The sequence below is a fragment of the Micropterus dolomieu genome, linkage group LG03, assembly GCF_021292245.1.
Source record: "Micropterus dolomieu isolate WLL.071019.BEF.003 ecotype Adirondacks linkage group LG03, ASM2129224v1, whole genome shotgun sequence".
NCBI lineage: Eukaryota > Metazoa > Chordata > Actinopteri > Centrarchiformes > Centrarchidae > Micropterus > Micropterus dolomieu.
Window position 1 is genome coordinate 25,891,380 of NC_060152.1, and position 12,077 is coordinate 25,903,456.

A 12,077-nucleotide genomic window follows, 5' to 3' on the forward strand; every position below is an offset into this window, starting at 1 on the left:
CTTTCGCAGTACTACCTACCAAGTATGCCAGAAGAGTTTGCACACCCTAACTACTGAGCTATATCAATCAGACAGTAGAAAAATAGGCTCTCTGCTCCCTGAATTGTCACCCTAATTAACGTCCTCCTTCTTTCTTAAAATGCCACCTGTACCAGTGCTAATTTAACACTCTTTTCCACTTTTCCCCTCTTTTTCTTCTTGTTCTCCAAACAGACCACAGATTTACCCAAACAAAACTGGGCACTAAAGAGGGAAATACAATAACAGTGGTAGTGATAGTGGCTTGTTATGTTGGAAATAAGAGGGCACTTAATTGGGGTCTGATAGTCTAATAGGCAGCCCCTCTGATTACCAACTCTGCACATTGGCTTAAATTAGCCCACTGATGAGCAGCCAGGGGATTCAATTATGCTGGGGGAGAAATAAGGGGCCCTAATAGGCCACTGTATCAGGAAACATGGGACTGGGCTGGGCTAAAGTGCTGGTAATTGGTTGTTTAGTTGGGAAAGTTGTGCCTGTTGGTAATTAGAGACGCTGAGACATTTGTGGAGCCACCAAACAGACGACACATGCAGGCTAGAGAGGCGAAGGAGGAAGACAAGGGTCCTTGGCACAGTAAAAGGGGCAAAGGTCATGGCGGAGATCTCAGATGTGCACTTCAGCCATGGAGGGTGTAGATCAGGGAAAAACATGTTGGTACTAGGAGCTGTGTTGACTCAGTAAAGGTCAAGATGGGGCAAGCCAGGCTGAAAGTGATCAGCCGTCCGGCCTCGTCTTACAACCTGCTCTCCTTAATAATTTCTGCTTTTCCTTCTTATCTTTTCATTTTTCTTTTTCACTCAGCTTTCTCATCAATAACTACTTTGTTCTTTCTTTCTGTCTTTTGTTTCTTGTCTTAGACAGCTTAGCTGTTAGCTGTAGCTGGATATGTACAGTGTGTCTGCATTGAGGGAGAAGGAGGATTGAATTATGGATGAGGCTTTATAGGAGCCGGCGGCCTGTCTGGTCTCATTTTCACTGTCCCATACAGGAAGCGCAGCCCTGCCCGCAAGCATCCCCACCACACGTCACTCACAAGAGGTGTTTGTGTGTGTCTATGTGTGTGCTATTGTACTTTCTTATGAAAGTATAGTCCTGTGTTCCAACTGATGTTCATGCCAACATACAGCAAACAATTTTCTTCTTATCTTTTGATTAAAAAGAAAGAGCATTAAATGTGTGTGCTGACACATTATAGACAACCCCTTTTGCACGTCTAAAAAGTAACAGCACATTTGCTCATTAACTACTTAAACCACTTCAGCAAATAAGATTTTGGAGGAAAACTTCATCTATATGTGTGGCTACAAAACTATGTACTGTTGTTCTACTTCCTGTGTCATTGATTGAAATCTAACTTTCTATGTCCCAAACGCCACAATCAGAATGTAGCAAAAACCTATGCAGACTGTACAATTTTATCCTTCTGTCCTGCTATCACACTGTGCAACTGTTACAGGCTGTGCCCTACATAAGCCATCTGCAACTTTTTAGAATAGTGCAACATAAGCAAACGCCAAACATAACTGTGCCATTACAACACCAGGGAACATATATCAAGTGTCATCAATCTGCCTCAGATTTTCTGACAGTGACAGAACTTGTCCAGAGGCTTAGACAAAGACAGAGGTTGACCAAGTCAATGACACCACACTTCCAGTCATCATTTACCATGTGAAATCTGTCTGTGATGGCCCAAAGGTGACAAAAACACAATGTAGACATTACTTCACATTGGGAGCTGACAGAAACTTACAATTTCTATGTCCCCACACTGATTGGATGGGACTTGTCAGTCAAGCCTCTGAATGGCCACTACACAGCCGAGAGGAGCCTCTCAGATTGGCGCCAGGAGGAAGGGAAGGGAAGAAGGGGATGAAACAAAAGGCCGTTTGTTGTGGCTGATGTGTGATAAATGCAGCCGGTTGGGGGAGTTTTCATGCTCATTGGAGCAGGTCATTATGCAGGAATTGGTGCTTGCTCAGCCCAGACCGGCCCTGTATTAGTTTACTGAGACGCATGCAACCGGCGGAGTGTGTTCCCTTTAAACTGCTTACCTTACCCCCTAAACACACTAACGCACACCCCTTCATGGATGTCTCCTAGGACTCAACTGCACTGAGCAGCCACTTCTCAACTGTAATATCTCAAACAAGGCTACATGTGGAGTGTGTGGGTGGAAAGAGGCAGGTATGTGTCCAAAAGAGGGAGGGACGAAGGGGCAGAAGAGGAGTGCAAAACTCAGTCCGGTTCACTTCAGTCATCAAAATGAGCCATTCAGAACAAGATGAAGCTAAAAGGTGTTCCTCCATGAGGGAATTCTCCAATTAACACCCCAACACTTGCTTGAGCTCATCTGCAAGTTTATACATGCAGGCTTGCCTGAGTTGCTTTGTGCAGTTGGGAAAATTAGATATGATGGAGACAGAATAACAAACACAAGTACATAAACAGTTAAGTGTTGTAAAAATGGACATGAAGACACACTGTGACTACAAAAGGCCCCTTTATTTATATTCCAGGCCATGTTCATTGGATCTTCAGAAATATTCACAGCTGGACATCAGAAAACTGCATATGTTGCATATGATGTGTGGGATTGCTTGGATAATTATGATTGAAACTACAACAGCTGATCTCAATTCCATCATTGTTTTCTCTTTCTATTGCTGGTGAAAGTATTTTACACATTTTGGGTTTTTGGCTAACCCAGCAAATCCCTCATTGTTGTTTTTGTAAAATACGACTCAAAATAACTAAGTCTACGCTGTGACAGCATCAGCACAATGAGCCACCTTGTTAATCTGATTTTACATCGTACTGAACAAAATGACTTTTTTCATTAATGTCTATCATGTGAATGCAACATAAGGAAGGTGACACAAAGACGCGGGTTCATCACTAACACTGAGGACTTGATGTCCTATAGGTGTTTTTCAAAGAACTGTGATGCATTGTTTATTTTTTTTCACATATTTTTCCACATAGAAACGTGTCACATGTAACACATTGTTATTAGAAACAGATGTTGATGTTATCGCCGGTGTCTGTGGCTTCTTTCACAACGTCGACACAGTGTCATATGCGCTGGGATACCAGGACACATTTGCATGACATACACACCTGTCCTCCACAATCCAACATGCCGCTGTAATACAATACGCGAGTAAAACTCAAGAGAGTAATGTTTCATTGCATGATGAACAGAAGGTGAAAGCGAGGGAGGGGAGCAGGGGAGGCATACAGATGCATAACTTAAGTAAAAGCCATCCAAACCGATATTTGTTTACAGATTTGTTTAATAAGGAAAAAATATATGCAAACAAACGAATTTGCCCGTGGTTGTAACTGTGTATTAAGATCATCACTTACAAGGCCAAGTCTCCTCTAGCCCTCTACAGTAGCCATCCATCATGCATTATTAAGGAAAATAGAATCTGCATAAAGCAGCAACAACGCCGTGAAGAAGTTTATTTATTTATTTGTTTTATCTTTTTAGGCACTAAGCAGCAGATCCAAGTACTCAGTCGCTGTTAGCTAATTACAAAGCATTTGATCTCTATGCCCCCAAGATGTGCAATTATAACCTTGGTAGAAAATTAGGGGAATATTTCACAATTAAAAATAGTGGGATGAAGATGCTCTGACAAAGCTAATGGCGACATCTCACCTGTGTGCGTGTGTGTGTCTATGCGTTTGTGTGTGTGAGTGTGCAACATGGTTTTTGGAACTGAACAGGACAGGAGGCTGATTTAACAAAGCCATTGCCCTGCAACTATAGCTGACCTCGCTGGAGGGAGATAGCAAAGAAAGAAGGAAATATAACACTTCCCAAAGCCACTCGACCCATGGCATACTAGCAGCATTTTAACTAGAAAGAAAGTTCTAGCAGAGGTGTATTTTAACAAAGTCGCAGCACTTTTAGGTACCTGTAGCTCTAGTTCTGCTGCAGTGCTATCTATACAGAGATCACACAGGCACCACCACTTCTTTCTGGCATATCTTTCTGCAGATCGCACAAGGAAGACAATTGTCATTACCATTTTAATAAAAAGTGTCCTATCAGCAACTTTTTCCCCTCACATATCTAACCTCTTTTTTCCCTCCTTTTTCCCCTCTAATTCTAATCATCATTCCCCTCCATCATTTGCTGGGTCTAATTCCCTCTCTTCCTTCGTTTGCAAAGGACCTCTGCTTTCATCCTTGAGAAGGGCTTTAATTCGAAGTGCGACGCTGAATAAAGAAGGGAAGACAGAAAGAGAGCGAGAGAGAGGAAGAGAGAGAGAGAGTGATATGGAAAGACAGTGCAGCAGCGGAGACATTCGGGTGTCAATCAATCCGGAGCGAGGGGCTGCAAGGGCCCATGACTAGGGTGCGTTTGATCTGTGTCTTTCAAAGGCGGAACAGCGGGAAGGGCCATCACAGATGATTTGCCTCTCGCTGCTGGCCCTGGTGCCACTCTGACAGAGAGCAATCACAAGCAGGTTAATTCAACATCTACCTTCTTAATCTTTTTTCCCCTGTCTCTTTCTTTTGGTCTCGTTCTGTCTACTTAGATGAAACACGGCTCTTTGCGCTAACACCCCCACCTCCCTTTTCCCTCTTTTGAAAGAGGGAGAGATCACAAGTGTACTTTCAATGCCTTTTTAAACCACCTATAGTTTGATTGCTTTGGTCTTAATCAAGTAAAGAGGGTTGTTGATTTTCTGCATTTTTGCAATGGTTTATTTAGGTGTCACTACCATCAAGTAAGATTTAGAGCAAACTGTTATGCATCAATGAAAGCAAAGTAGGATCAGTAATTTCTCTCTGGAAACTGGTGCCGTAAAGATTTTCTTTTAGGTTAAGAAACACCATCAGCTGCATTTTTGAATATTTTCTTTTGCTGTCATTCTCAGGATTCATACCTGTGGTTTGGTGTGAAGAGAATATAAATTAGAGCATCAAGGCTTTTATAAGGCTTAGGTGCAGCGTGTTAGCGTTTTTATGCCCCGTCTTCATATGAACATAAAAACAATGTGGAGACGATCCACCCCATTAGTCTAGAATCACAGAAGATAAATTTTGGTCAGTAGCCAAACGTAACAAACATTGTCATCTACACTATCTTCCCCTTTCTCACCTACTCCTAACAAATGTAGGGCATCTAAGAAAGCACAAGTCATATTTATCTACAATTGTAAAGATTATTACTGTCAGCTATTGAGCTAGTTAGCTAGCATAATTCACAACAGCGAAGCAGCCCTCTTGATAAGTTAACTTTTGTTAAGTAGCCATCAATCACTGTAAGCACTTGTAAAATAAATTAGCTGAAATCCGGACATAACACCGTGGTGAGAGCAGATCATCTCCCAGTCATTTTGTTAGAATGTGGGGTTGGAAGTGGTTTTTAACTAATGCACGATGATAAACGCTGATAAACTATGTTCATCAACTGTTTTTTCCAAATAGCCAGGTAGTTAGTGAATAAGTACAATCAGACTGTCGCTTAACTGCTATGCCTGTTGTTTGAATCTTTTTTTTTCACAGTTTTTGCTCATTTTATTGGACCTAAAATGATTTGATGCTAAAATAAATAACTAAATAAGTATAGTTTGTTTTCCTTTTTAAGCTTTTTGGGTGCTATTTACTACTAAAAAGGGTGTTGTGGTGGCAGCCCGGCTGACGGTGAGTGTCCTGGTTATTTCTCCTTTTTGTTGTGATTCTGTTTTTCCTGTACTCTGCCTGCCTCCCTGTGTCTCCTCACCTGCGTGTGCTCTCCCTCTCTCTCTCCCTCCACTCCTGAGCCCAGCCAACAACCCGCACCTGCACCTCGTAAGCCACCTCCTCTGCCTGCCACACCCGCCAGCAATCAGCCTCATCTCCAACAGTACTTCGTTGCTCCTAACCCGGTGCCACTTGATCACTCAAGCGCTCGTATAACCTGCGTGATCTCTGTTTCCCTGTTCTTGGTTTTCCCTGAGTCACTAACCCTGTTTGTCTGTCTGTCTCTACCTAGGTTCAGTCACCCTCATCCTCTGTCAAGTCAGCTGGGCTCGCTCACCTGCCCTCTCCCCTCGGACTTCCCCCACGGTGTCCTCCCAGCTCTCCCTCGTGCCTCCCCAGTCAGCCTGCCACCACACTCCTCCACCAACCCCCTGATCAGTTCTCCCGTGCCTCCTCTCTTCCTCGGCCCCCAGTGTCCCTCAGCTCTCTGGTCTCAGTCTCCTCGGTTCCCTGTACTCCAGTCCCTCAACCCCTTCTTTCCCCTAATAAAACCTGTTAATCTTGAGCATTCCATTTGGGTCCACTCTGTCCACACCACAACAGAGGGTCCATAATGACGTGCATAGTTTTAAGTCAAACAGCTGCACAGCACCTTTGCCCTCTAAAAACCTAGGGAAAACCCTGAAGGTGACATCTTGAAAACATGCTGCTTAACTTGACTGAAAGTGGAGGATGTATTTTCTCTAAATGACTGAAAGACGAGCTGCAATCCAGACAAGATCTGACTGAAACCCACAACCTACATTGCTTACTATAGCTGGTTTGAATCATAGCCGGCTCATCACCACCTTTAAGATGAAGCAACAGCTTTGGCCTGGACAAATACAGAGGAATCGCCTTCTTTACTTGGTATCTGTTCTTATGGGTTAAAAGATCACACCAAGGGGGGCACAAAGAAATAAAATAAACCTGTAAGACTTATCTGCCAAAGGTCAGCTATGCATAAGGACAAATAGAGGTGAGGGAAATTCTGGGGTGAAAGGGTAAGAATCGGTGTAAAGGTGTGCTTTGGCTTAAGGTGAGAGGGTACAGACAATATGATGCAGGGAGGTGTTTTTAAGAGTAGGTGAAGGTAAAAAGGTTGTGCAGAGATGCAAGGACATGGTAGTAAAGGAGATCATAGACAGAAGGTGGTCCCTGAATTTGAAGAATATGAATTATACCAAGAATAAACCTGTTTGAGAAATTCAAAGAAATAAACTTTTCAGAGTCAGCACAAAGACACAACTCAGATCCATTCAGTTTCAATAGGAAATAAACACAGAGCCACCAGAATACAGCCATTTTCCAGTAATGTCCCTGCCTGGCCTCTTTCCCTCTTTCCCCTACAACTCTACTGCTTTTATTTAAGGTCAAAGGGATAACAGGATAAAGGCTGTCCTCTCTGCTCCTCTGAAGGACAAGCACTCTGCCGATTGGATTTGGTGGCCTTCAAGGACGAAGGAAGAACACTGTGATACAAAGGAACCAATAGAGGAAGAACAAGATTTCATCTGTCTCTATGGCCTGAGTGATTGGCAGGGATGGCTAGACCAGCAATCGGAGTGCTGCCTCTTTGTGGCTGGGTGCCCTCCATCAGCATTGAATAGCAAGACTCGATCCATCAACAAAAACACACTCTAGGTTTCTGGAGGATCTGACCTCTGTGGAATAATAGGGTCTGGGCAGGGTTGCCGGGGCAGCCAGGTGATTTAATTCAGTGGAATGATTTCAAATGTTGATTTGTCTGTGGGTATAAACTGTATGTGTGTAGATGTTTGTGTGCATATTACACATTGCAATGTAGAGTATTAGTGGGACAAGTTAGTAAATGGAAGGTGGTATGGTTCAAATGCTTGAAATAGCAGAAAAATAGTGGATGGGGAACATAATATGTTCCCATTTACTGTTGAAATGCCCTCCGGCAAGGCACTTACAGGGGCAGTCCAGTGACCTACTGGCACTTCATTAAAGTTGGGGACTCAAAGAAATTTTAAAATATTGGTCAAAATGGATACAGCAAGAGATACAGGGAGAGCCACCCTGATGACATCAATATGACATCATTGGGGTTATTTTTATCACACTAGAAAGCTTCCTCCAGAGATAAAGACGGCATTCTACAAGTGCTTTTAGTAGTAACTCCCATGACTAGGAAACTGAACATCTGCAAAAGTGGTGGAGCGTCCCTTTAACTGACACTATGCTCGGGACTGTCTTCAAGGCACTGTTGTTTCTCAATGTAAGAATGTAATAATGTTCAAGTCTTACTACTGACAAATGCATGGATATTAAGAACAGGCACTGAGGTACAGAAAAGCACAAGCGTAGATAATGCCAGGTCAGCTGCAAAAGTAGATTCTTGGACTCTAACTCCAACCCTCCCACCACACAATCAGGTCCTTGCTAAACTGGTGAAAGGACTCATTTGTGAAACGCTTTATTATTTATTTTTAAACAGAGCCTTCTCAAGAACAAATTGAACAATGTGTTACCTGCATGTAGGTAGGCGAGGTCTGGATTCTCAATATCAGGGTGACTTTCCTTCAGATGGTTGCGGAACTCCATGGGAGAGTTGGTGGCATAGTTACATTTGGGACAGTTGTACATCTTCACGCCCTCGTGTTTGCCCGTATGGAGAATGTGCTTCCGGATGTTCTCAGCACAGTTGGATCTATGGGAGACAAACAAAGATAAAAGACCTCATTCCTTTTTGGAATAAAAAAAACCCCCAAAGATTAAAAGATGAGAGTCTTGAGGGAGAAAACATAAGATAAACACTTGGCAACATTCCCAAGAAAGGTTTGCTGTAATAACATTTTATTTTGTTGCACTGATGAAACACGCACGTATGCACGCCTGCGCACACACACACACACACACACACACACACATGACTCTAGAAAAAACTCAAGCTGGGCTTTGGAGCTCAGGGAGCAGCCATGTTTGGACAGACTCTCAAAGCATTCATTGCCTAATACGCCTCTGTGAAGCAGGCCCACAACCACCAAGTGACTAAAGACCGCTTTCACAAATAGCCAAACACAACTTGTAACACAAACAATATTTACATCCTGCAAATTCTTTGATATTCTGTCATGGTCTTCCCTTACAGTTGTTTAGGTTTAGTGTGTAATGGTGCTGGGAGCAGTGGTTGACAAACTGCTGTGAGACTGCGAGCAGATCTAGAGGCCTACTGAGTGTATTAGAGAGATATGTCTGAAGACATCCATTATGCATTATGTATCTTTCGCAAATGTATGAAAGGTATAGGAATAGAGGTGTATGTTGTGTGTGTGTGTGTGAGTTAGTGGTTCTTTGGGCTGGTCAGTTAGGACAGGCCAAGCAGTGAGCTACTGCAGGGTGTAGGATGTAATGATGTCAGCTCAGAGAGTCACACACGACCCTCTGCTGATTAATGATGCTGCCTGACTTGCACTCAGGCTCTATCTAAACCTGCCCACGGACACACACACACACACACACACACACACATGGCAAGAAAAACATGCACATACATACATACATAGACATGAACAAGCCTTAGTTTGCGCCAAAATAGAAATTTTAATCTCTGATATGACTACACAGGTCCAAATATACCTGCCCTGAATCCATAAACACTCCATACACGTGCACAAGAGAGCACACACATAATGCATCATGCAAGCAAGCATGTGCAGTGTAGAACACAGTTTCATACACACACATAAACACACATCATCATGTGTTGATGGATGGGGCACTCGTGCTCAGTTTGGACCTGACATTCTCGGACAGTATAATACGCAATTACTCTCCCTTATCACCTTGGCCGGGACAATAAAGCCTCACAGTGCCATAGCTCACACCAGCCAAGGAGAGAATTTGTTTTCACTTTTGCAGAGACACCTCTCTCCATCATGGGGCCACAGTCCAGCCTGGCTTCACTGGGGCCTTAAAAAAAAACACACACAGAGCGGGCCCTTTCTGGGTTCTGTTCATGATGTATAAAATATATAAGCTCTGGCCACTGGTGATCAATGACGGGTCTTCACAATACTGAACACTATAGTAGGCTGGGATGCTAGCTATTATTAAAAGCAAACACATTTTAAAAGCAGTAATCCACAGCAATGAAGGAATGTCTGTGATGATGAATTTAACACCGTATAATTCTATAGATATCTAGTTAATGAAGGCGTTTACATTTACTTTATTTTAGAGAGGTCATTCCTAGCTCACATGAAGGGATGTATTTGGATTTCCGGGGTGCTTGAAATTAAGCAGAAGAAGAACCAGGTAATTAGTATGAGCAATCAGAATGAAGGGAATGAACATAGAAATAAAAGAGGGCCAACTTTAAACCTCTAAACAAACAAAAAAGATGCCAAAACACCATCCACACTTATTCACAAGAGGCATGTAGTACAAAAATAGCATAATCTAAAAGATTTTTAAAAAGTGCAGCAGATGATGAACCTTACCTTAGGCTAACTGATATAAAGGCTTATGGTCTAGTAGGTTTACATCAATGTCAATTGTTGACATTGTGAAGAGTTTAAAATATCTAAATGAGAAAGATTTACATAGATATGTACATTACCGTTAATATTTACACATATCTATCATTTATCAAACAAACTGCCACACATTGTTGTGATTGCTTTACAGGTTCACAGACAAAACATGGCCACATTTACTGACTGTTCTTCTGCATAATGAAAAGAAGACAGACTTAAGAATTTAAATTGTCAAATGCCCATGAATTACGATAAATCATGCTGCTAAAAAATACATTTTTTATTAAAAGTGAACTGATTTCTTATTCGAAAGCAGGAGCATAAATAGATAAAATTTGAAGCAAAGCTAAAAGGTTCTAAAGAGAGCGCGGGTGGATTCCTAGGGGGGCCATGCTATCTCTCAGATATGGTAATGGCATAATTGTCATATTAAAACAACACAACGTGCGTTTAGGAGTCAGCAGGTGTCACAGTTAGTGAAAGCCCACACCAGCCCTCCTACTATACACTGTATTAATTAGTCCAACACTGTTTCAACTTCCTCCCCCATCCATGCACTCACCATGGGAATCAGCCATACTGATGCTCAACGGATACATCACCCCCTCTCTGTCTCTCCCTCTGTCTCCCCTTTATTTTGGCCATTTCCATATTCCTCCTATATTCCCAACGAGTCTATGGTAATGGGATAGGTGTAATTGAGAGGCACTTCGTTAGAGGAGATTTAAATGTGTTTCTTTGTGTGTGTTAAGAGTTGGGAGGGGGGTTTATTTGGATCATTGGTGCTATTTGGATCTTATTCTGCCAAAGAGGCCCGGTTATCATCATTAATATTTCCCCCTCCTCCCTCATCTCTCCCTTCGCTTTACAAGGTCGCAAACCTTCCTGGCATTGACAGTATGCGTGCCAACCTCAAAGCCGCCATCACCTCAAATTGAAACGGTATTCTAACAGGTAGATTGAAACATGAATGCTGCAGCATTCAATAAACAATAATAGCTCCAGAAGGATGGTAACTTGGCAGGAGTCAGAGGCTACATATCAATTAGACCATTTACGATGCCACCGTGACTTTAATGAGAAAAAAAGGGTTGAAAAAACTCCTCATTGTGAACAATAGAAATGATTCGTTAAACACTAAAGTAAAGAAGATTTGCGGCTTGCATAAATAGCTGGAGAATAGTCAAGTAGACATCATTAATTGACAGCCCAGGACTCTCAGTGCAATATCATTAGAATATTTTTACCACTATTCCCCAACTATAATTATCCCCTCTATTATCTATCTCTGTCTGAATAGGAGATGAGTGGCATTTGATAGATCATTCACTCCCTGCTCATTTACATGCATTTGAGAAGCAGCCTTGAAGAAGATCACATTGTATCAAATGGGAACCATGGATGTCATGCATAACATTTAATATGGATATTTTAATAGTGAAATTAAATGTATACCTGTAAAAAGAGATAGAAATATTTTCTATGAGCAAGAACTGTCAATCACACAAGTGCTTCATTTGCCTAAGACCTAAACATGTCTTTACAACTGCATCATATTTTTTCATATGCCTGGTTTACACTGAAAGGTCAGACGGGCTAACTCATCTGGTAGTTCCTTATCGTGATCAGGTCACCAGGGACGTCATGGTTTTAAACATGCATTGAGAGTGTAAAAGCAGGGCAGAGGCGAGGCCCCTCGCGGCTGCCTGAGGCCCCCACATTGAATTCCTCATCCTCACATTAGTAAGCCAGTGGGGTGTTTCCTCATCCTCCTTCCTCCCCCCACCCTGC

General features: G+C 42.4%; 1 protein-coding gene across 1 annotated transcript in view; it reads right to left on the minus strand.

Annotated features, from left to right (window-relative positions):
* Positions 1-12,077, minus strand: part of LOC123968616 (zinc finger protein 407-like) — a 61,410-nt gene that overhangs the window by 36,744 nt on the left and 12,589 nt on the right. The window contains exon 5 of the mRNA XM_046045484.1: positions 8,280-8,458. Within this exon, the coding sequence (XP_045901440.1) occupies positions 8,280-8,458 (179 nt within the window). The remainder of the gene's footprint in view (positions 1-8,279; positions 8,459-12,077) is intronic.